Source organism: Physella acuta, unplaced genomic scaffold, assembly GCF_028476545.2.
Source record: "Physella acuta isolate Inbredline_101_S28 unplaced genomic scaffold, ASM2847654v3 ptg000067l, whole genome shotgun sequence".
Lineage (NCBI taxonomy): Eukaryota > Metazoa > Mollusca > Gastropoda > Physidae > Physella > Physella acuta.
The window spans coordinates 424,916-451,532 of record NW_026731587.1 but is presented as its reverse complement, the minus strand read 5'-3'; the positions used below and the strand labels follow the sequence as shown (position 1 = coordinate 451,532).

The following is a 26,617-nucleotide window of genomic DNA, read 5'->3' as shown; positions in this document are numbered from 1 at the left end:
TTTAAATATTAATTTTTGATTGAAGATTGGTACAGAAATTGCCACTAAAGGACTATGTATAATATAATTATATGAGCCAAATGTCTAAAAAAAGGTAATGAAATAATTGTCTGTTTTAAAATTCCGTGCGACTTTAAGTTTCATGGTTTCAAAAATTTCAAATTTTGGTTTCAGGGTTGGTAAAATTTGGGAATTGATTTTCAGGATTCGCTTAAAAAATGAGCGGCACCCCTGCAATTAATCGTAATTGAATGTCCTACACACTACTATATATATTTTAAGTAATTATTAATTTATTGAAAAATGATAATTACTGAGTTTTAAATAAGAAAAAATAGAGTTGATTTTTTTTCAGCATTATTTTTGTGGCATTTAGTTTTGTTTTGAAAATTTCCTATTTGTTCCTTGTAAAGTCACGGTCGTGGGAAGTTAAGTTTTTCATTTGACTGTGTTTTTATTTTCCTTGTTTTCTCTAGATTGTTGAAGACAAACAGAATAGAAACTATTATAGTGATAGGCCTACTAATAAAGTTCTACTATCAGAATATCTACTACTTTTTAATTAATAGTCTAGATTATGTTTGGAATTACAATATATTTTGTACAGAGGAAAGAAAATGAAGCAGTGTTTATTTCCTTTGGGATTAGGCATCTACTTATTGAAAATGCTTAATATTTTAATTGATAACCCATTGGGCTTGGTAGGGTCATCTGTGCGGAAGCTAATTTCGATAGTCCTGGAGCTCAGGGTTATCAATACCGGTAATCAGTATCTATTGATACTTTATTTCTTCATATCGCAAACGTCATATAGCATTCTGCCAACAAGTTTTATAAGACTGTACTTAACATACTCCAGATATCAAGTCCACAATATGAGGCACTAGTACAAACATAAAATTACAATACTTTCATCTTGTCTATACTCATTCTCTCATCTCAAGAGATGATTCAACTCATGACTATATTAGCACACTGTCAAGATCACTCACAGTGTGAGATGGTAATGCTGCCAAGAAAGCTCCACTACCCAGATTCCCAGAGGTCCCATGACACTGCTTACACTAATTATGTGTTGCACTTTTAATAAACAGATATGATGATAAAAACTTAATAGCAACTCATTCTGTGTAGTTATCTTGTAAGTCTGACTACCTTACAAATCAGCAATTATTTTTGTATAATCCTTTTAGTCCTATTCCTAGTGAGTGCTAGTTTTAGGTTTAATATATAATGGTTTTATCTGTAGAAATAAATGACTAGATATATACAGATACTAATGTGTATAACAACTACAGGATTTGACTGGCATAGAACAAATCCAAAGGTGTCGCCAAATTTTGGAAGGACATGATTGGAATATTGAGGCTGCTGTACAGGACACCTTTAATGAACAGGAAGGGGCACCTACAGTGTTTGATAGACCTCCATCAAGGCAGGAAGAAAGGACCCCACTTGTCAACTTGCAGCCTGCTAACCAACGGTAGAAGAAATGAATATTTGTTCAAATATCTCGTCATTTTTACATTTTGATTTGTTCTCCAGAGAGAATTTCCCTGTGAAATTAAGAATCTTATTTTACACATTATATTACAAAATGTATGAATATATAAATGATAATCATATTTTTAGGGTAATACTTTACCCAGGCAGGAGGCCGCAAGGCATATTTCAGTGGACATACTACCTCCTCACTATGCCCATCCGTTTTGTGTGGACTACCATTTTTGACATTCTTAGAGTTTTTGGTGAGTTTTTTTTATCTGGCATTGTCATTCTTGTTGTTGTTATCATTTGAATGTTGTTTGTTTTCTTTGATGTTGAAAACGTCTTACAAAAACAACTTTTAACTATAGCACACTTCTTTTTACCTCTTCCCCAATAATACCACAACACGCTGTGTAGACACAGACCTCGCCTAGTTCAGCTTTCTAGCTCCTGTTGTTTTCTGATTAGACTGTTTTATCTATTAAGAAATTGATCTATTGAAACCTAGGGTATAATACAGTGAAAATAGTATCTAAATAGCATCAATCACTATCACCACAGTTTGCATATGGTTTGCCACTTATTGGCAGTATCAGTGTAACTTAATGTGATATTCTGGAACTACTGCTTTTGGATGAATCAGAAGTTATAAAACTAATATAAACAACTGAAGATCTCTTGAGAATTACATGAATTACACAGCACTATATCTTACATTATACATGTGATGTCAAAATTGCTTGAATGAGATTTGTCTTGATACTATGTTAAAATGCTAAAAAAAACTTATGCAAGTTAACCTTCACATTGATAAAACCTGTATTTCTTCTATTTTGAAACATAAAAGTGTATAAGTTAAATTAAATATTACTTTGGATTATAACATGAAGCTGTTTATAAGTGAGGTCTGAATGTACTCAATGAAGCACATTTTTCATAAACAACAGTATGGCACAATGTAGCACGTTTGGCAGAACAAGATGAAGAACAAATTGCTATCTATCCTAATATATAAAAGCCCCTGTGCGCACTTCTCTCTCTCTCTCTCTCTCTCTCTCTCTCTTTCCCTGTCTGTCTGTCCGTCCGCAAAATATTTTCGCTGGACATCACATCAGAATCTGCAGCGATATATGAAGAACTTTATACGGACTTTTGTTGAAAATAATGTTATATGTTTTAAATGTATAACCACAATTTTTTTAAAGAAGAAAAATAAAAAATAAAGTAGAATGTAGAAAAACAATTTTAATTATGCAACCGGAAAAATGTATATACTTGGGACAAGAACGCATTAACAAAGACGTCGCTTATTGTTTACACTTAAAAAAAAGAGCACGAAACTGATGACGTCATCTTTCGAGTTTAGAATAAAATAAAGAAATGAACTATTTCATTCAAATATGATTTAGAACTACGTACGCTATAAAATTTATACAATACAATTTTGCTCGGGCTAAACTTAAAAAAAAAATTCTATTAGGATTCTAGATCTAGATATTCTAGATAATATAGATCTAGAAATTCTAGATCTAGATGATCTAGATCTACGGAAAAACTAGACTTACACAGATGTAAACCCTACCTAGATCTAGAATCTATTCAAATAATACATTTCTATACTAAAGTATTTCTGGCCTTAATAACTTTATTGAAATCTTTGTTTATCTATGCAATTTGCTAATCTCTATAATATATAAAGCAAAGTTGTCGGGTGCCCGATAGGGCACTTCCCGGCGCCGCAGGCGCTTCAAATTTGGCAGGATCTTGCCTTGGGGCGACAGAACACGGGGGCCGGTTGGCCGAAAAGTCTACGATGAGGGGGTCAAAACTGACCTCGACTGACCGGGGCCTTATATGAGCTATAAATCGAAAAAAATTGGCCACGTAGGAACCTCTTCATAACTTTTGAGGTCGCAGAACAACCCTCGGGCGAATTAATTAAGCATTCAAATTCTCAATGTTTTCGAAAGCCTAAGCGAAGCTGGGCAGCATGCCTAGTATACTACTAAAAGCGATAAAGTTTATATATTTATTTATTTTTTGTATGTCTTTTTTGTTACATGAGAGCATCTGCACTCTATGTAGAACTGTAAAATATGTATATTTATGTACACAATAATCTTTTTTTACCAAACTGTTAAACACAAATTTATTTAAAGCCGTTATTTAATTTATTGATAGATTCATTGGTAGAAACACCACTTTAGTTATAAAAGTTCAGAACAATCAGTGTTTTAAAAGGCAAAAACATGTTTGACGTGTAACGTCCTATTGAGTGTGGTGGTCTGGGTTTTTGTGAAGATGTGTGACAGTGGGAAGGGAAAAGCTAAAAATCGTTAAACAAATGTGACATCATTTAAGGGTGATCCCCCGAAACACACGGTTATTCAAAAATGTGTGACAGTGGGAAGGGAAAAGCTAAAAATCATTAAACAAATGTGACATCATTTAAGGGTGATCCCCGAAACACACGGTTATTCAAAAATGTGTGACAGTGGGAAGGGAAAAGCTAAAAATCGTTAAACAAATGTGACATCATTTAAGGGTGATCCCCCGAAACACACGGTTATTCAAAAATAACAGGTAGTCTAGTACTATTTGAAAACAAAGTGGTTTCTCTGAAGAAGCTTCTTCCCTCCATGCAGAAGACGCAAAACGCCATGAACATAATAGCTGCACAATGTGCTAAAATTACGTTTCTTCTTTCTTCTTTTCGTTGTTAATTTTATTTTTGGAAGGGGATCCCCTCCAGCACAATTAAGTATACGTGTCAACTAGTTATGCGCCATTGAGGTAATTGGCACTGATTTCAGCCTGCTTTCCTTTTTGGATTTGCTTCCATAGCCTTTGTCCACCCAAGAACAAACTACAAGGCAGCAGTTGTTTGATTTTGGAGTTGTCTCACCTAGAAGAGTGGCTGTCCCCAACTAACGAGCCTCATCTGCCTGAGGGTTTGAACTTGTGACTTTTTAGCAGCCATGAGCTTTACCAACTCTACCACGCCGACCCCCTAAAATTACCTATAATACTGTAAATAGTTGCATAAAAGGCTGAAGTTATGCTTTTATAGCTGTGCAATGACATCAAATTACCCTTTTTGCCTTATTCTTTTGAAAAAACTATCTGTACTTGTGGTCAGGCAGTTGCGCTTAGTGGGTCATCAGGGATTGAGGGTTCATAGTCTAGTTATTGTATATCTATGTAGATCTATGGTCTATAAGTATAAATTAATTTTTAAAAATCTTTTTTAAAAGCCTATTTAAATGTACTATTTAAGTATTAATCATGTTATCCCTGTCCCATCATGACAACACGACAACACATAGGCCTAAACAAACATAGGCCTAAACAAACATAGGCCTAAACAAACATAGGCCTAAACAAACATAGGCCTAAACAAACATAGGCCTAAACAAACATAGGCCTAAACAAACATAGGCCTAAACAAACATAGGCCTAAACAAACATAGGCCTAAACAAACATAGGCCTAAACAACAAACATTTAATTATAAGAAAAACCAGGTCACTGTAGTGCATGTACATCTTCTTACTAGAATCGACCATTTAATAATAATCATTAAAAAAGTTTTAAAAAACCCACGTTTTCTGATTGAACTAAAAAGTAGAAAATAAACGCTATACATCACAATAATGCAAGCGATCACTCTACTATAAGCGATGAAAAACGTGGGGCGCTGAAGTAAAAGTTATATTACTATTGATTAGATAATACTATTGACTTTTATTAGGGAGCTTGTAGAGAGTCAACAGTATTAGAAATTGTAAGAAAATCACGGCGCCCCACGTTTTTGATCGCTTATAGTAGAGTGATCGCTTGCATTATTGTGATGTATAGCGTTTATTTTCTACTTTTTAGTTCAATCAGAAAACGTGGGTTTTTTTAAACTTTTTTAATGATTATTATTTTCTACTTTTTAGTCTTTGTCTGTTTGTTTGCATTAAAATCTTGCTATCGATTTTATCTTCTCGCATTCACTTTTGTTTTGGGTAAACGAAGACAAACACTCACAAAGGACGAACACCAAAAAATCCGATGGATTCCATCTGGTCCAAAGTCAATGCTTAAGTCGGGAATGTCTTTATCAATCTGGTCGCGTCTGAAATTTGGCCAATGGCTTTGTTGTGTGAATACGTTACTGACTAGAACACATAGATTTGAACCCGTGTCGAGTGGGATAGCAATCGTGTGCCCAACCACTCGACCATATCGTCTCCCCCAAACTGGCCTACCTCCTGTAACTTTAAACTCGGTTCAAACTAAATTATCTGCCCCTAAGCCTGTGGCGACGTGGGATCGTTCGCTTCACTGCGCGCGAGGTACGCGTCGCTCGTTTTTTTTCTAATGGCTCGCAGAGGAGAATTATATATATAGATTATATAGCGGTCTAAAATGCTCAATAAAATGTTTCCAATGATCAATTTAGTAATAATAACAATTGCATATTCTATGGTCATCCAAAAGAAAGCTTCCCTGAAAATTTCAGCGCGCTAGCTAACTGGGAAGTGCCAGAAATTTCGATCGCAAGATTTGATTGGAAAGACAAACAAACAGAGAAAGCAAGTTAAAGAAAACGTGGGAAAAATAGCAAAAGGTCACAGAATAACCTTTGTCTTTTTTACTTTCTTGTATATGAAGTATAGAGGACGTATTGTAATACTGCAAAAATCATAATTGATATTTTTACAAATCTCGACGTTTTGCAATTTTGTCCATATGTCTGTGTGTGTGTATGTCTGTGAACATCAATAACTTGAGTACGTTACAGCTAGGTTGATGAAATTTCATATATAAGTAAAAGATCTAATTCTCTGCCTTCTTTAAAATTTTGATGAGTATTTTCCGTGTACTGGAAGTAGTACTTTACACTATTTCCGATTTCTCAAAAAACATATTCTTTTTTTATATGAGATTCTATTGTATTTTAAAAAGTTTAATTAAGAATTGATAAAAAATGTCTATATCCAGAGTAGCCATCCCCTGTAGTGTTATTTAAGAATATTCGAGAAAGTGTAGGGGAGATCACTCCCGCTTTATTTAATATGTAATTTTCTATATCTTTGATCCAATAATTTTACCGTTTGTTTCAGTCAGCTTTTTCCGCCCTGACCCTAGGAGATGTAAGTGTATTCATTAATTTTAGTGGTGATTTAAAAGCTCAATAACTCTTTCTGAACGAGTAAATCTTCATTGAATACTTTTTTTTTTGGAAAGTTTGCGTGAAAGCTACAGTGTTTTGTTTTTAGTTTATGTGGATTTAGGTATGTATTTTTGTTAAAGTTATTGTTAAAATGTGAGATGTAATACTTGATTGCATTTGATGGCAGTTATCACAGACCCACTAGGAGATGTTACAAAATTTATTTCATCGTTTGAGTCAAGATATGGCCAGCGTCATCCAGTTTTTTACCAGGGGACTTATAGTCAGGTGCATATTACTTTACTTGTTCCATATAGTTAGGTGAACACTATACTTGTTTGTACTATACAGATCAGTAACCGTAAACACATTACTTGTTCTATACAGTAAACACATTTTTTGTTTTATACAGTAAACAAATTACTTGTTCTATATAGTGAACACATTATTTGTTCTATATTGACAAACACATTACTTGTCTATATAGGCATGTAACCAAATAAAATAATTAAAATCAATAAGTGCTGAAATTTTTTATTGCTATAGAAATCAGCTAAGAAAATTATGTTCCTTTTTTTCTAAATTTTTATTTTGATGCAGGCTTTGAATGATGCTAAGAAAGAGTTGAGGTTTCTCTTGGTATATTTACATAGTGAGGAGCACCAAAACACTGAGCAGTTCTGCAGGTCAGTGTTTTTCTCTTGAACAAAATTCCTTCACAAAGACATTTCACTCAGAAAACCACCTCCCTTTACCCACCAACAAACCACTTTTCTCTCATACACTTGTCCACTACATTCCGAACACTTGTCTTCCATGGTTGTATTTTCAACTTCACCCTGACACCCACCATCCATTGATTTACTTTCCTTATATACTCATCCCTTCACCCTAAACCAGAGACCCACCATCCATTGATTTACTTTCCTTATATACTCATCCCTTAACCCTGACACCCACCATCCATTGATTTACTTTCCTTATATACTCATCTCTTCACCCTAACCCTGACACCCACCATCCATTGATTTACTTTCCTTATATACTCATCCCTTCACCCTAACCCAGAGACCCACCATCCATTGATTTACTTTCCTTATATACTCATCCCTTCACCCTAACCCAGAGACCCACCATCCATTGATTTACTTTCCTTATATACTCATCCCTTCACCCTGACACCCACCATCCATTGATTTACTTTCCTTATATACTCATCCCTTCACCCTAAACCAGAGACCCACCATCCATTGATTTACTTTCCTTATATACTCATCCCTTCACCCTAAACCAGACACCCACCATCCATTGAGTTACTTTCCTTATATACTCATCCCTTCACCCAGACACCCACCATCCATTGATTTACTTTCCTTATATACTCATCCCTTCACCCTAACCCAGAGACCCACCATCCATTGATTTACTTTCCTTATATACTCATCCCTTCACCCTGACACCCACCATCCATTGATTTACTTTCCTTATATACTCATCCCTTCACCCTAAACCAGACACCCACCATCCATTGATTTACTTTCCTTATATACTCATCCCTTCACCCTAAACCAGAGACCCACCATCCATTGATTTACTCTCCTTATATACTCATCCCTTCACCCTAAACCAGAGACCCACCATCCATTGATTTACTTTCCTTATATACTCATCCCTTCACCCTGACACCCACCATCCATTGATTTACTTTCCTTATATACTCATCCCTTCACCCTGACACCCACCATCCATTGATTTACTTTCCTTATATACTCATCCCTTCACCCTAAACCAGAGACCCACCATCCATTGATTTACTTTCCTTATATACTCATCCCTTCACCCTGACACCCACCATCCATTGATTTACTTTCCTTATATACTCATCCCTTCACCCTAAACCAGAGACCCACCATCCATTGATTTACTTTCCTTATATACTCATCCCTTCACCCTAACCCAGACACCCACCATCCATTGATTTACTTTCCTTATATACTCATCCCTTCACCCTAAACCAGAGACCCACCATCCATTGATTTACTTTCCTTATATACTCATCCCTTCACCCTAAACCAGAGACCCACCATCCATTGATTTACTTTCCTTATATACTCATCCCTTCACCCTAAACCAGAGACCCACCATCCATTGATTTACTTTCCTTATATACTCATCCCTTCACCCTGACACCCACCATCCATTGAGTTACTTTCCTTATATACTCATCCCTTCACCCTAAACCAGAGACCCACCATCCATTGATTTACTTTCCTTATATACTCATCCCTTCACCCTAACCCAGACACCCACCATCCATTGATTTACTTTCCTTATATACTCATCCCTTCACCCTAAACCAGAGACCCACCATCCATTGATTTACTTTCCTTATATACTCATCCCTTCACCCTAAACCAGACACCCACCATCCATTGATTTACTTTCCTTATATACTCATCCCTTCACCCTGACACCCACCATCCATTGATTTACTTTCCTTATATACTCATCCCTTCACCCTGACACCCACCATCCATTGATTTGCTTTCCTTATATACTCATCCCTTCACCCTAAACCAGACACCCACCATCCATTGATTTACTTTCCTTATATACTCATCCCTTCACCCTGACACCCACCATCCATTGAGTTACTTTCCTTATATACTCATCCCTTCACCCTGACACCCACCATCCATTGATTTACTTTCCTTATATACTCATCCCTTCACCCTAACCCAGACACCCACCATCCATTGATTTACTTTCCTTATATACTCATCCCTTCACCCTGACACCCACCATCCATTGATTTACTTTCCTTATATACTCATCCCTTCACCCTAAACCAGAGACCCACCATCCATTGAGTTACTTTCCTTATATACTCATCCCTTCACCCTGACACCCACCATCCATTGATTTACTTTCCTTATATACTCATCCCTTCACCCTAACCCTGACACCCACCATCCATTGATTTACTTTCCTTATATACTCATCCCTTCACCCAGACACCCACCATCCATTGATTTACTTTCCTTATATACTCATCCCTTCACCCTAACCCTGACACCCACCATCCACTGATTTACTTTCCTTATATACTCATCCCTTCACCCTAAACCAGAGACCCACCATCCATTGATTTACTTTCCTTATATACTCATCCCTTCACCCTGACACCCACCATCCATTGATTTACTTTCCTTATATACTCATCCCTTCACCCTGACACCCACCATCCATTGATTTACTTTCCTTATATACTCATCCCTTCACCCTAAACCAGAGACCCACCATCCATTGATTTACTTTCCTTATATACTCATCCCTTCACCCTAACCCTGACACCCACCATCCACTGATTTACTTTCCTTATATACTCATCCCTTCACCCTGACACCCACCATCCATTGATTTACTTTCCTTATATACTCATCCCTTCACCCTGACACCCACCATCCATTGATTTACTTTCCTTATATACTCATCCCTTCACCCTAAACCAGAGACCCACCATCCATTGATTTACTTTCCTTATATACTCATCCCTTCACCCTAACCCTGACACCCACCATCCACTGTTTTACTTTCCTTATATACTCATCCCTTCACCCTAAACCAGACACCCACCATCCATTGATTTACTTTCCTTATATACTCATCCCTTCACCCTGACACCCACCATCCATTGATTTACTTTCCTGATATACTCATCTCTTCACCCAGACACCCACCATCCATTGATTTACTTTCCTTATATACTCATCCCTTCACCCTAACCCAGAGACCCACCATCCATTGATTTACTTTCCTTATATACTCATCCCTTCACCCTGACACCCACCATCCATTGATTTACTTTCCTGATATACTCATCCCTTCACCCTGACACCCACCATCCATTGATTTACTTTCCTTATATACTCATCCCTTCACCCTAACCCAGACACCCACCATCCATTGAGTTACTTTCCTTATATACTCATCCCTTCACCCTAACCCTGACACCCACCATCCATTGAGTTACTTTCCTTATATACTCATCCCTTCACCCAGACACCCACCATCCATTGATTTACTTTCCTTATATACTCATCCCTTCACCCTAAACCAGACACCCACCATCCATTGAGTTACTTTCCTTATATACTCATCCCTTCACCCTAACCCTGACACCCACCATCCATTGATTTACTTTCCTTATATACTCATCCCTTCACCCTAACCCAGACACCCACCATCCATTGATTTACTTTCCTTATATACTCAACCCTTCACCCTAACCCTGACACCCACCATCCATTGATTTACTTTCCTGATATACTCATCCCTTCACCCTAAACCAGACACCCACCATCCATTGATTTACTTTCCTTATATACTCATCCCTTCACCCTGACACCCACCATCCATTGATTTACTTTCCTTATATACTCATCCCTTCACCCTGACACCCACCATCCATTGATTTACTTTCCTTATATACTCATCCCTTCACCCTGACACCCACCATCCATTGATTTACTTTCCTTATATACTCATCCCTTCACCCTAACCCAGACACCCACCATCCATTGATTTACTTTCCTTATATACTCATCCCTTCACCCTAACCCAGAGACCCACCATCCATTGATTTACTTTCCTTATATACTCATCCCTTCACCCTGACACCCACCATCCATTGATTTACTTTCCTTATATATTCATCCCTTCACCCTAACCCAGAGACCCACCATCCATTGATTTACTTTCCTTATATACTCATCCCTTCACCCTGACACCCACCATCCATTGATTTACTTTCCTTATATACTCATCCCTTCACCCTAAACCAGAGACCCACCATCCATTGATTTACTTTCCTTATATACTCATCCCTTCACCCTAAACCAGAGACCCACCATCCATTGATTTACTTTCCTTATATACTCATCCCTTCACCCAGACACCCACCATCCATTGATTTACTTTCCTTATATACTCATCCCTTCACCCTAACCCTGACACCCACCATCCACTGATTTACTTTCCTTATATACTCATCTCTTCACCCAGACACCCACCATCCATTGATTTACTTTCCTTATATACTCATCCCTTCACCCTAACCCTGACACCCACCATCCATTGATTTACTTTCCTTATATACTCATCCCTTCACCCTGACACCCACCATCCATTGATTTACTTTCCTTATATACTCATCCCTTCACCCTAACCCAGACACCCACCATCCATTGAGTTACTTTCCTTATATACTCATCCCTTCACCCTAACCCTGACACCCACCATCCATTGAGTTACTTTCCTTATATACTCATCCCTTCACCCAGACACCCACCATCCATTGATTTACTTTCCTTATATACTCATCCCTTCACCCTAAACCAGACACCCACCATCCATTGAGTTACTTTCCTTATATACTCATCCCTTCACCCTAACCCTGACACCCACCATCCATTGATTTACTTTCCTTATATACTCATCCCTTCACCCTAACCCAGACACCCACCATCCATTGATTTACTTTCCTTATATACTCATCCCTTCACCCTAAACCAGACACCCACCATCCATTGATTTACTTTCCTTATATACTCATCCCTTCACCCTGACACCCACCATCCATTGATTTACTTTCCTTATATACTCATCCCTTCACCCTGACACCCACCATCCATTGATTTACTTTCCTTATATACTCATCCCTTCACCCTAACCCAGACACCCACCATCCATTGATTTACTTTCCTTATATACTCATCCCTTCACCCTAACCCAGAGACCCACCATCCATTGATTTACTTTCCTTATATACTCATCCCTTCACCCTGACACCCACCATCCATTGATTTACTTTCCTTATATACTCATCCCTTCACCCTAACCCAGAGACCCACCATCCATTGATTTACTTTCCTTATATACTCATCCCTTCACCCTGACACCCACCATCCATTGATTTACTTTCCTTATATACTCATCCCTTCACCCTAAACCAGACACCCACCATCCATTGATTTACTTTCCTTATATACTCATCCCTTCACCCTAACCCAGAGACCCACCATCCATTGATTTACTTTCCTTATATACTCATCCCTTCACCCTGACACCCACCATCCATTGAGTTACTTTCCTTATATACTCATCCCTTCACCCTAAACCAGAGACCCACCATCCATTGATTTACTTTCCTTATATACTCATCCCTTCACCCTAACCCAGACACCCACCATCCATTGATTTACTTTCCTTATATACTCCAGGGATGTGACTTTTCCGAATTTTAGCGGAAATCCGATTTTTCCGATTCAGTTGCGATTTTCCTCCGCTGATTTAATTTTCGCCGAATTTTTCCGCCGACTTTCAATTTTTGTCGATTTTTTACGAAGTTTTAAAAATTAGGAAAAAAAACGGAAATGTCTTTTACGGAAAGGGCCGACATGCTCATTCCTCTTATTCGTATGTAAATTTAAATCGACAACTACTGTACTTAGGTCAAACGGACACTCGAATATGCGCATTTCTTTTTTACTGGTCGATTGCGCTAGGTCTGACGGTGCTAGATCAAGATTAAATGTAGATTAAGATTCGGAATTTCGGCGGACTTTCGAATTTTTCAATGCACTCTTTTTTAGTCCAAATTTTCCGCTGATATTTTCAGTTAACTATTAATCAAAGACACGGGAAAAGGTAATCTAAAATAATGAAGTTATTTAAATGAAACTTACATCTCTTAAGCCTGGTAATCTAGCTATCGATATAGCCTAATTTACCTATCGGTATTTTAACCCGCCTAAACCTAGAGTTTCCTTCTGCTTCTATTTTATTTCGCAATCTCAAATTAATATTGAAATCCTTGCAAAAGGTGACTATGAGGACTAGACTAACCCGCCCCACATCGTAGCAACGGTGGCTCTTGTGACCACACCTTGACCCCAAGTACGTGTTCGGTACTGCTTGTGGGAAAAAAAATGACGTCACACCCAATTTCAAATAGCTGTTCCTGCAATACGTATGCTTCGCTTCGTAGGCCTACAGATTAAAAAAAAAAATACTAAACTCAACGTGACTACGACCGTGTCTTGTTTGTGGAAGAAAAAATACGTTCAGACTGTTTTTAAATTTTTAATAAGGGGTCTTCCATAAATAACGTCACACTCGTAAGATAGTGTAACGTCATATTTTTGTATTTTTAAAAAAGTAATGTTAGAAACAACTGTATTTTAGCCGCTATTAGAAAACTGTTGTAAAACATTGTAATAGAAATTGAATAAAATACCCTTTGTTGGTCGACCTCAGTCAATATTTTAGAAAAAAATCGATGCTTAAAAAAAAATTAATTTTGAGGAGGGGGGGGGAAGCATTTGTTGGCTGAGGTGTGACGTCATTATAAGGGGGGGGGTCTGGCTTTTGTAGTAGAGAGGGGAGGTAAATATCGTCAAAAAACGTAGATGACCTCTAACACTGACAATTTACATTTATTCCAAAAAAACATAAATATTGATGTGGCTTGGCTATCAAAATGATTAACTTTGGTTCACACATCAGACCCTTTCTAATTTTAGCTAACCTGGTCCATTTCATTGTTCCATCACATGAACCTAAAACTTTCAAATCATAACTAATCTAAATCTATGCTCTTTACAGTTGAAGACAAATATTTTTACCAATCCAATCTTTAAAAGAATATATATTAGGCATTAGGCCCCCTATTAAAAAATTGAAAACAGGAGTACATCTAGAATCTACACTAGATTAGTACAGTTTAAATTAGCTTCATGGTAAAATAAAACTTAATTGCTACTTTTGTTACATTGTAGTTTTTAAAAAGTTGTTTATAAGGTAAACATTAAATTGCAATTAGACAAGACTTTCAATGTTATTTTAGAGTAACATAAACTTCTTGTATTTAAAATATTAACTTCATTAAACAATTAATTAGTACAATAACAGTATGAAGCTGATTAACTGCGATAAAAAGTAGATAAAACATATTGAGTTATTATCCGAAGAAAATTTCCTAATTTTTTTTCCTGGTCTGGTCACATCCCTGATACTCATCCCTTCACCCTAAACCAGAGACCCACCATCCATTGATTTACTTTCCTTATATACTCATCCCTTCACCCTAAACCAGAGACCCACCATCCATTGATTTACTTTCCTTATATACTCATCCCTTCACCCTAAACCAGAGACCCACCATCCATTGATTTACTTTCCTTATATACTCATCCCTTAACCCTGACACCCACCATCCATTGAGTTACTTTCCTTATATACTCATCCCTTCACCCTAAACCAGAGACCCACCATCCATTGATTTACTTTCCTTATATACTCATCACTTCACCCTAACCCAGACACCCACCATCCATTGATTTACTTTCCTTATATACTCATCCCTTCACCCTAAACCAGAGACCCACCATCCATTGATTTACTTTCCTTATATACTCATCTCTTCACCCAGACACCCACCATCCATTGATTTACTTTCCTTATATACTCATCCCTTCACCCTAACCCAGAGACCCACCATCCATTGATTTACTTTCCTTATATACTCATCCCTTCACCCTAACCCAGAGACCCACCATCCATTGATTTACTTTCCTTATATACTCATCCCTTCACCCTGACACCCACCATCCATTGATTTACTTTCCTTATATACTCATCCCTTCACCCTGACACCCACCATCCATTGATTTACTTTCCTTATATACTCATCCCTTCACCCTAACCCAGAGACCCACCATCCATTGAGTTACTTTCCTTATATACTCATCTCTTCACCCAGACACCCACCATCCATTGATTTACTTTCCTTATATACTCATCCCTTAACCCTAAACCAGAGACCCACCATCCATTGATTTACTTTCCTTATATACTCATCCCTTCACCCTGACACCCACCATCCATTGATTTACTTTCCTTATATACTCATCTCTTCACCCTAACCCAGACACCCATCATCCATTGATTTACTTTCCTTATATACTCATCCCTTAACCCTAAACCAGAGACCCACCATCCATTGATTTACTTTCCTTATATACTCATCCCTTCACCCTGACACCCACCATCCATTGATTTACTTTCCTTATATACTCATCCCTTCACCCTAAACCAGACACCCACCATCCATTGATTTACTTTCCTTATATACTCATCATTTCACCCTAAACCAGACACCCACCATCCATTGATTTACTTTCCTTATATACTCATCCCTTCACCCTGACACCCACCATCCATTGATTTACTTTCCTTATATACTCATCTCTTCACCCTAAACCAGAGACCCACCATCCATTGATTTACTTTCCTTATATACTCATCCCTTCACCCTAAACCAGAGACCCACCATCCATTGATTTACTTTCCTTATATACTCATCCCTTCACCCTGACACCCACCATCCATTGATTTACTTTCCTTATATACTCATCCCTTCACCCTGACACCCACCATCCATTGATTTACTTTCCTTATATACTCATCCCTTCACCCTGACACCCACCATCCATTGATTTACTTTCCTTATATACTCATCCCTTCACCCTAACCCTGACACCCACCATCCATTGATTTACTTTCCTTATATACTCATCCCTTCACCCTGACACCCACCATCCATTGATTTACTTTCCTTATATACTCATCCCTTCACCCTAAACCAGACACCCACCATCCATTGATTTACTTTCCTTATATACTCATCCCTTCACCCTAAACCAGAGACCAACCATCCATTGAGTTACTTTCCTTATATACTCATCCCTTCACCCTAAACCAGAGACCCACCATCCATTGAGTTACTTTCCTTATATACTCATCCCTTCACCCTAACCCTGAGACCCACCATCCATTGATTTACTTTCCTGATATACTCATCCCTTCCCTACTAGCCTTGTCCTTAACAAATATTTGATATGCCAGTATTATTGCCTTAGTTTTCAAGCATTTGACAGTACTGAAACAGTTTATTATTGTTATATGACAAAAGAAAATGTTCACTAGACTTTGCTAAAGTTTAGATTGCCAAAACCTTTATTAATTTTGGTGAGACTTGATCAATAGGTCTGTTTTTACTTTCTCGTATACAGAGTAAAGAGGAAGTATTAAAATCGTGCAAAAAATCAAATTCAAGATTTTCACAAATCATGACGTTTTAGGCCTCCCTGAGTCAGAAGAACTTAATTTTGCAATTTTTGTTTTAGCATTTACCTTAATTGTAAACCTAGCATTTAAAGTGAAGTCTATATCAGTAGAATATCCCTCAGTCCACCCAGCTCTGATAGGTACCTGTGGGAAAATAAAGGCGGCTGGGCATAGTGTTTACCACATTATCCCTTCTTATGCCTAGGTCACTGAAACATGTGAACTCTACTTCACCTGCCCCATGGACTGTCAGGTTTGAAAGGACATTTTACTTACTTACTCTGTGAACAACGCCTTTAATGTAACTGTATTATCCTAACTATTGTATTTATGTTAAAAGACATGCCTACCGTCCCGCCAAAAGCGGAATTGTTCCACTTTTTAAAAAAAAAAGCGTTTCCTGTTCCGCCGTCCCATTTTTGTCAAAGTTTGTCCCGTTTTTTTTTTTCTGGTAAAAATAATTATTAAAGAAAAGTAATAAATCAAATTGAAAAAAAGGCAGGGAAAAATGATTATCTCCCTTTGGCATACGTTTCCTAGTTTACTTTCAATATTTATAAGTATCATCTAATACTAGTACTAGATCTACCTACAAATAATGTGGACAATCTAGTTTTTACTTTTGGGGAGAAGAGGAGCTCAGGTTACTGGTTAACTTTTTAAAAACAAATTAATAAAAAGTCTAGTGACAATTTAAGCGCAATTTCCTTAATTAACATGCGTCAAGTAGACGTTACCTCTCACTAGCGACTGCCTGAGCCGGTGTGCTTGGTTTGGAACTTCACCGCTTCGCTTCTTCTAGTAGGCCTACACGATGCTCAGTTTAAAATATCATCCTAGGCCTACAAGATGCTCAGTTTAAATAATTTTAAAAAATATTTTGTGACCAAACTTTCTTCGGCAATATTTGGTCTAAATTATGGCAGGAATCGATTGGTATATGTTTCAAGTCGCTAAGTGGTCTGGTTGCCGAGATATGGAGCAAAAACTGCATTTGTTCAAGGTTTTTTGGCTTTTCCGGGAAATCCAGGAAGGAATTCCGGGAATTATTTTAGCCCACAATCATCCTTGGAACTTGCTTAACATATTTGCTTTTGGAACTAGTCCTCGATATTGCTTCGTTGAGGAGGAGATACGACTTAAAGCTGCGGACACACATCCATCCATTCCCAGAAATGACGAGTTAATAATCGCAATTCTCCAGAATGGAAATTGCGCTAAAAATGTAAGCTGCCATTTAAGCAGTATTTAAATGTAGCCTAGAGACTAGGCTATTTGATGAGAATTTCAGAAAGATTTTTCTATTAAAAATTTATCAATAATAGCTAGCACATTACTAAACTAAGCCAATTTAGCATATTTTAACTTTCTGTGCAAAGTCATTATTATGGGAAAAAAATTCAAAGTCAGGTCAGCATATGGCACCCTCCACTGAACTTGACTGAAGGAAAAAATACTTGACCTATGACCTTCATTAAAACAGAATTTACTATTGTTTTTTTTTTTTATTATTTGTAAAAATGTGCTTAATCTTACCCAAATAAGTAAAAAAAAATTGAAAATTAATTTTAATTACTGTAGTAAAGTGTGATAAACAGCTTAATAAACACATGCTTTCTTGAGGGGGTGTGGCCTGGGTGTGGCACATCGCAATTGGAACTTAATATTTCTGTGTTTTATGACTATTTATACACAATCAGCATGCTATGCTTTTGAAAATTGATAAAGGGTAAGTATTTACAAAGCCTGCAGTCTGACCAATAATTCATAATTTAGTTTAATAAATAATAAAAATGATCATCAATGAAGAAAGCGTAAACATCGTAATCAATAGTTTTATCCCTCTACCATTTAGTGAAAGCGAAACTGCTTGCCATTTTAGTAAGCGCATGAGCCGTGAGATGCCACAAAAATGACAAACCTTGAAGCGTTGAATCGATTGGCCTACTAGAGACTAGTAATATATAACTAGAAGCCTTCTAACTAATGTCATTAGACTTCTTTAGTAATTTTTTTTTTTGACAGTAATTAACGTCGGGGCATATGTTCCTCTTTTTGTCTTCAAATTCCTCTTTTTAGGCATGACTGTTCCTACATTTGGCTGACGGGTAGGCATGTCTGTGTTAGTGGTTTTCATAATAGTTGAGCCATAAAATCCTAAACGTTAGTCATGGCAAATATAATATTTTCCAAACATTTATTTAATCATGACACTTAAATTATTATAGAAAAATCAGCAAGAATTTTTAAAAACAAATACGTACTGCTAAGACAACGCTATTAGTTACCATAAAGCTCTGTGCCAACTTAAGGAACTTAAGGAAAATAATAAACTTATTATTAAACCTTCAACCTCACTAAATCTTGACCCTTAGCATAAAAAAATAGATAAATGGAAATTTATATCTGTTTGTTTGTTCTGTATGCATTACTACACCTTTAATCCGAGCGGTATGGGGCCCATGTTAATTTTAAACAGTGCGATAGCCTATGGATAAGATGGTATATTATAGTTGTTCACTAAACTTAATCAAGCGTCGACGTCGGCAGGGTGCGATTTGGCACCCCGGGCTATCCTGTGAGTTATATGGTGCCTATGATAGTTTTAAAGAGCATCCTACATTATTAACTTTGTGGCACTAGACATTCAATGATTAAACCGAGCCAGGGGCTGTAAGTGGTGCCCCTGCGTTCGTGTAACCGCAGGCTCCCGAGAGTGCTCCTCTACGTCCTTGTCACCTGAGCAGTTGCCGAAGTGTGTTCTACCTTATTACGGAGAGTGATTAACCTATACTCTAGGCTTTCATACAGCACGCTGGTGTGCTGGGTGATAGTGTGGGCAAACCCATGACCAACAAATAATTAATATGATCCAAGAAATACAGTGCAAGCAAAAATGTTTCTTCAGACTTACTTCTGAGTCCGCAGCAACACACGTATGGCACGCTAGTTAAATATAAACTTGGATATCAAAGTATTTCCCTTTTATATTATCTCCCCTACCTTCAAAATTTAATAAATTAATTTTATTTACTCTACCGTTGTAATTTTATTTCATTCCAGCAGACTAAAAGAGTATATTATTTGACATTGAGTAGGTATACCTAGTTTAAAAATGTGGAAGTAAACATTATTTTCTTTGTTCTTTTGTCAATTTGCGAGCAGCTGGAAACTTTGCAGACAACCAAAAAATTTAGGCAGTACATAAGACTTCAGTCTTGTATTTGTTAACAATCCAATGCATTGCATGCAAGGATGTAGCATTTTTGGTTCTCTATTTAAAGTACAACTTTATAGATAAATTGTAATGGCAATGCAAGTTATTTTTATTCAAATCTGTTTTCTTTCCAGGGAGGTTCTATGCAGTGATAATTTAATAACTTTTGTCAATAGCAGTATGTTGTTCTGGGCCTGTAACACCAGTAGTCCTGAAGGCTATAGGGGTGAGGCATTCATTTAGCTTTCTTGTGTTACCTGCATTGACCACTATTTGCATATTTAAATGATCATATCATACTTAAATGATCTTATGGCACCTTAATGATCTTTTTATACCCAAATGATCATATTACACCTAAATGATCTGATCATACCATTCCTGTTCTATTTTGAGAATGAAATGTTATTTCAGTATCACAAGCCTTGAGGGAACACGCCTACCCTTTTTTAGCTGTCATAGTGCTGAGAGAGAATAGAATGAGTGTTGTGGCTCGCATAGAGGGGAGCATCACAGGTAACTCTTTATTTTGGATATTTGTTGATTTTACAAATAAGGCAGCATATTTGACAGCTTTTAGTTAGCTATACATTTGGTAGCTAAGTCATTGACACTTGGGGTAAATGACTTAACTACCAAATGTATAGCTAACTAGTGTATCATGCTTTCAAAAGTTATAGACAGGATGGAAAATCAGTTTTTGTTACTGAATTTATTTTTTGGGGGTACAATTTGTTTTTTACAGATCATGCAATTTTAAAGTATTAATTTTTATGCAGTATCTATATATATAATTTTCTCCATGGGGACCATGCGAGGCACCACCACGTCAGGGCTAAGCAGTTCCTACCCTGTTCTCTAGGCATATCGCTACTGGCCCCACCCCACCAGTCTGGTGAGCTGTGGTTCACGTCAAAGTTTACAATCGTAGAACCGGGTCGAATCAGTGACAGCTATTTGGGGCAGATAATTTAGTTTTTAAACAAAGGGGAAATAATAAAAAGTTCTGCTTTAATTGTTTTTCATTTCGACTGTAAACTGTAGTCACAGACGACTGCTTTCAAGTGGGGAGGGGGAAGGGATTGTTGATAATCGACCTTCACAAGCTACTGATAGTGCTTTAAACCAAAATATTTTCATTTACAGCATTGGTAGCGTCTAAGTGGAAAATTAAACAACTAAATAGCGGCTACATCGCGGGTCGGCTTGTTTATCTAATTTAGTATGTTAAAGGTGTGATGCTTTAAAACAAACTTTTTCCACATGCCACTTATCTAGACACATTTTCTGTTGCACACTTAAAATTTTCCTGATTAAATACACATAATGTATTACAAAGTTGATCTTGCTCTAAAATTCAAAGTAACATCTTAGTTAATTAAAATATAAAAATCTGCTTCTAAAAATGAATATAGTTCTTTTGAAGCGTTTGAGGACATAAATTCTTTTTAAAAAAATGTCTACTTACTTATGTGAGTCTTAAATCTATATCTATATTACGCTTTAAGTCAAAAGTTTGTATGTTTATTTTTTGTTTGTTTGTCTGTTCCGTTAGATGAGAGCATCTGAACTATGTGTAGAACTGTAAAAGAAGTATTAATGTAGAGAATAATGTCCTTTTTTACTTTGTTGTATACGAAGTAAAGAGGAAGTTTTGTAATAGTTCAAAAAATGGAAATCGAGATTTTCTTAAATCTCGATGTTCACAAATCTCACCGTTTTACATTTCCCTGAGTCGGGAAAACTTAGTTTTGCAATCTTGTCCATATGTTTTTGTGTGTGTATGTCTGTGAACGCGATAATTTGAGTACCATTACAGCTAGGTTGATGAAATTTCATATATACATAAATTAAATGTGTAGTTCTGTATCAACTTTTCAGCAATTTCAAAAGCCTGTAACTTGAGTACTTTCAGATAGATAGACAAAATTTCACATAAGTAAAAGATCTAATTCTCTGCCTTCTTTCAAATTTTGATGAGTGAACTATTAGGGGCTACAGGACATTACAACCCCCATCCCCACCCATCCTGTATTTACCCCCTGGAGCAATTACCCCCCTGTCAATTACCCTTTCCCCCTCAAGTTAGAATCCTAACTCTAACTTAAATTCTATACCTATATATTACCTTAATCCTAACCTTCAGAAAAAGACCAAAACCTAAGCATTCACCTCAGCCTAAAAACACAAAAACAAAACTAGCCTTTACCATAACAGTAACCCTGACCATAAAACTAACCTTAATTTATCCTAAATCTAGCCCTAACCTTAGCCATAGCCCCAACCATAACCCTAACCATAGCCCTAACCCTAGCTGTACTTAAATCTGTGTCGGGGGAGGGGGGGGGGGGGGTAATTTCCTACTCGGGGGGGGGGGGGGGGGGTGGGGGTAATGCCCTGTTCCCCTTTTAATTGTCAAATGACATGTATATCAGGTTGAGTGAACTATTAGTTGACCCATATGAAATGAAAAGTTTCTCTCTTACTCTAGGTACACAAGAACTGATTGACAGACTTGAACAAGTTATGGCTGAAAATGAAACTTCTTTAGTTGCAGCAAGAGCAGAAAGGTAAAGGGTTACACATAAACAAGGTAGCACTAAAGGACATAATAGATAGATAGCACACTCAATTTTTTTTTGACATTAGGCAACTTACCATGACTTAGTGTTGTGATTTAGATCTGATGTTCTCAAACGGTGTAATGGTTGCGTGGGCAATGGAACTTTGGGTGTATTCAGAAGGTAGAGGAAAATGGTGTGACAAAAATATAAAACGAGTATCTGCAGGGTGAAGGTTTCTTCTTTAAGCATTCACACACCCCCCCCCCCCCCTCTCCCTCCCCCACCTCGTTTCTCTTAAAATGATAATGAGAGCCTATGTTGATAGTCTTATGGTTTCTTAAACTCATCACTCAATGATTTCTTAGTAAAATATTTCTGAAATATTTTGTGACATGAACTTCTGAATCTTGCGCATTATTTATTTTATTTCATTACATTTAGCAAAGGGGATAGGATAACAGCCACAAAATGGAAGAAAATAGGAGTTTAAATGTCATGTGGCTCTTACATAAATTACAAGTATAAATACAGTACCATGTATGCCTAAGTAATACAGTAATAGTTTTATATTAAGGATAGTGGACATGGTTTTATTAAATGACAACACTTGGGAGGGACATGGTGAAAAGTATTTGTTATTGAAATGGGTTTGGTGAATAGGTGTACTCACCTGGCTCTGTGTTGAAAGAGCTGGTGTATAGCAGTTTACATTTCACCACTTGTGCAGTCTCATTGCAATGTTGTTATATTCGTACAGAGCTGAGCGAAGTTTCAACCAATCTTTACGCCAGCAACAGGATGAGGCATATTTAGAGTCACTGAAGGCTGACCAGGAAAAGGTTTGTTTTCTTTATTAAACACATCAGATTTATATATTGGGCTCTCTGTAACATCACATCAGATTTATATATTGGGCTCTTTGTAACAACACACATCAGATTTATATATTGGGCTCTCTGTAACATCACATCAGATTTATATATTGGGCTCTCTGTAACATCACATCAGATTTATATATTGGGCTCTTTGTAACAACACACATCAGATTTATATATTGGGCTCTCTGTAACATCACATCAGATTTAGATATTGGGCTCTCTGTAACATCACATCAGATTTATATATTGGTCTCTCTGTAACAACACACATCAGATTTATATATTGGGCTCTTTGTAATAACACACATCAGATTTATATATTGGGATCTCTGTAACAACACATATCAGATATTTACATATTGGTCTCTCTGTAACATCACATCAGATTTATATATTGGGCTCTCTGTAACAACACACATCAGATTTATATATTGGGCTCTCTGTAACAACACACATCAGATTTATATATTGGGCTCTCTGTAACATCACATCAGATTTATATATTGGGCTCTCTGTAATAACACACATCAGATTTATATATTGGGCTCTCTGTAACAACACACATCAGATTTATATATTGGGCTCTCTGTAACATCACATCAGATTTAGATATTGGGCTCTCTGTAACAACACACATCAGATTTATATATTGGGATCTCTGTAACAACACATATCAGATATTTACATATTGGTCTCTCTGTAACATCACATCAGATTTATATATTGGGCTCTCTGTAACATCACATCAGATTTATATATTGGGCTCTCTGTAACAACACACATCAGATTTATATATTGGGCTCTCTGTAACAACACACATCAGATTTATATATTGGGCTCTCTGTAACATCACATCAGATTTATATATTGGGCTCTCTGTAATAACACACATCAGATTTATATATTGGGCTCTCTGTAACAACACACATCAGATTTATATATTGGGCTCTCTGTAACATCACATCAGATTTAGATATTGGGCTCTCTGTAACAACACACATCAGATTTATATATTGGGATCTCTGTAACAACACATATCAGATATTTACATATTGGTCTCTCTGTAACATCACATCAGATTTATATATTGGGCTCTCTGTAACATCACATCAGATTTAGATATTGGGCTCTCTTTAAAAACACACCATGTTACACTGGTTTCTCTGCAGCAACACATTTTCTATGTATATATTCATCTCTTTGTTATATTGATACATTAGAGTTTACACACTATAAATTGTGCTACAATTATAATTTAGGAGAAAAAAAAACGCGAGGAAAGGGAAAAACTTGAGGAAGAAGAAAATCAAAGGAGGCGTGCTAATGAAGAGCGCGAACAGCAGTTTTTGGTAAGTTGTAAACTACTATCTGACGTAATTCCGTCTTGTTTCTCACAAGGCCCACTCTGTGCCACAGAAATTGACATCTATTGAATCAAGTCTGATTTCTGTCAAGTCTGATTTCTTGCTAGATTTTTCAACTGAGTAGGTTCTGTCCCATTTCAGGAAAGAGAAGAGAAAAAAAGTGACTTGGAGAAACAGCTGCCCCCAGAACCAGATGTTTCTGACCCTGACTCTATTAGAATCATGCTGAAAATTCCAAATGGTAGCAGGATTGAAAGGCGCTTTCATAGACATCATTCTCTCAAGGTATGTTTAGCTTATGATCATTACAATTCGTAATATGGATGTTAGATGCCCAGGCAAACATTATTCTCAAACTAAGGCTGCCTGAAACCTATTCTTGAACCTTGTACGTTACATACTGTTCAATCAGGCTTGATCTTCTCACTTAACACTAATGAACATTTGATAAATTTTAATCCAAGGTTAGACTAGCCTAACTAAATGTTTGAAAAGTAGATTTGTTATGAATTTGATCAGACTTGCTACCTGTTTGATATCACTTGCTATGTGTTTGATGTTTCTTCCCCAGTGGCTTTACTATTATGTGTTCTGTCACAAAGACTGTCCAGATGATTTTCAAATAGTCACAAATTTCCCGCGAAGAACATTACCATGTGAACCAAAAGATTCAGATAGTGATCCCCCAACCTTTGCTGAGGTGGGTCTAGGCAAATCAGAAATGCTTTTTGTCTTTGACAATGAGGCATGACACTAAGGGTTGCTATGGCAACAGACAATCATTGGTTAAAGATTAAAAATTATGCAGTACGTAATAAAGTAGTTGTTCCACTAAATGTGGTTTGATGTGACCAGTTACTGCCACTTATCCACATACTACACTAGTCCAGTCATTTCTGACTTGAATAAAGGTTGTAATACTTTCCTACTGGGGTTGTCAAGCTATCAGCATACAGTCTGACTGGGTTGTCAAGCTATCAGCATACAGTCTGATTTAAGTCAGTTTGGTGATACGATAGAAACAAATATTCCTACTTGGTGCAGTTTTTGCAGGTTTACTATGTTCTATTTGTTAGGATTGCTGCAGTGATAATATATGATTTTTGACTGTCCAAATTCTGTTTTTTAAAAAAACCTGTATAATTGGTTGTTGAGTGATTTTAAATAATTATAGCATATGAAGTGTCTGATGTATGATTTTTAAAAATTGTAGCATATAAAGTATTTTGTATGATTTAAAAAATAATTCTAGCTTATGCACTGTCTGATGTATGGTAGGATGTTGAATGATTTAAAATAATTGATAAGCTTAATAATTCCTCTTCTTATTCTTTTCTATATCAAACATAGCTAATTAAGTTACAAAGCTGGTTAATGACACATTTTTTGTAAAGTATGAATCACTGCTAATGACAATATTTTTGTGAAGAATGAAGCATGGCTAATATAGTTTTGACAGACATAAAATATGGCTAAAGTAAAGAGTTTTTATGGTAAGAAACAGCACAAGCAATAGCTGCTAAAAGAGATATCCAGATTTGTTTTTAAACAAAATAAAATATATTCACGATGTGATCATTTCTCAGTGTTGAGTCTTTGATTACTGTTAGGGTTTTATGTTACATTTATGCATCTCTCCACACCTCACTACATTTATTCTAGTCATCTCTCCACACCTCACTACATTTATTCTAGTCATCTCTCCACACCTCACTACATTTATTCTAGTCATCTCTCCACACCTCACTACATTTATTC

General features: G+C 36.7%; 1 protein-coding gene across 2 annotated transcripts in view; it reads left to right on the top strand.

The window, feature by feature from the left end:
* LOC131951893 (FAS-associated factor 2) overlaps positions 1 to 26,439 on the top strand; it is a 34,535-nt gene extending 8,096 nt beyond the window's left edge. The window contains exons 2-13 of one of the 2 annotated variants that reach the window (XM_059314320.1): positions 1,299 to 1,483; positions 1,633 to 1,748; positions 6,599 to 6,628; positions 6,836 to 6,936; positions 7,249 to 7,334; positions 20,188 to 20,279; positions 20,468 to 20,569; positions 22,545 to 22,623; positions 23,375 to 23,456; positions 24,755 to 24,844; positions 25,001 to 25,144; positions 25,431 to 26,439. In XM_059314320.1, coding sequence (XP_059170303.1) covers positions 1,299 to 1,483; positions 1,633 to 1,748; positions 6,599 to 6,628; positions 6,836 to 6,936; positions 7,249 to 7,334; positions 20,188 to 20,279; positions 20,468 to 20,569; positions 22,545 to 22,623; positions 23,375 to 23,456; positions 24,755 to 24,844; positions 25,001 to 25,144; positions 25,431 to 25,610 — 1,287 coding nt within the window. In that variant the 3' untranslated portion in view covers positions 25,611 to 26,439. The remainder of the gene's footprint in view (positions 1 to 1,298; positions 1,484 to 1,632; positions 1,749 to 6,598; positions 6,629 to 6,835; positions 6,937 to 7,248; positions 7,335 to 20,187; positions 20,280 to 20,467; positions 20,570 to 22,544; positions 22,624 to 23,374; positions 23,457 to 24,754; positions 24,845 to 25,000; positions 25,145 to 25,430) is intronic. The other variant, XM_059314330.1, reaches the window with a different exon arrangement.
* The last annotated feature ends 178 nt before the right edge of the window (positions 26,440 to 26,617 follow it).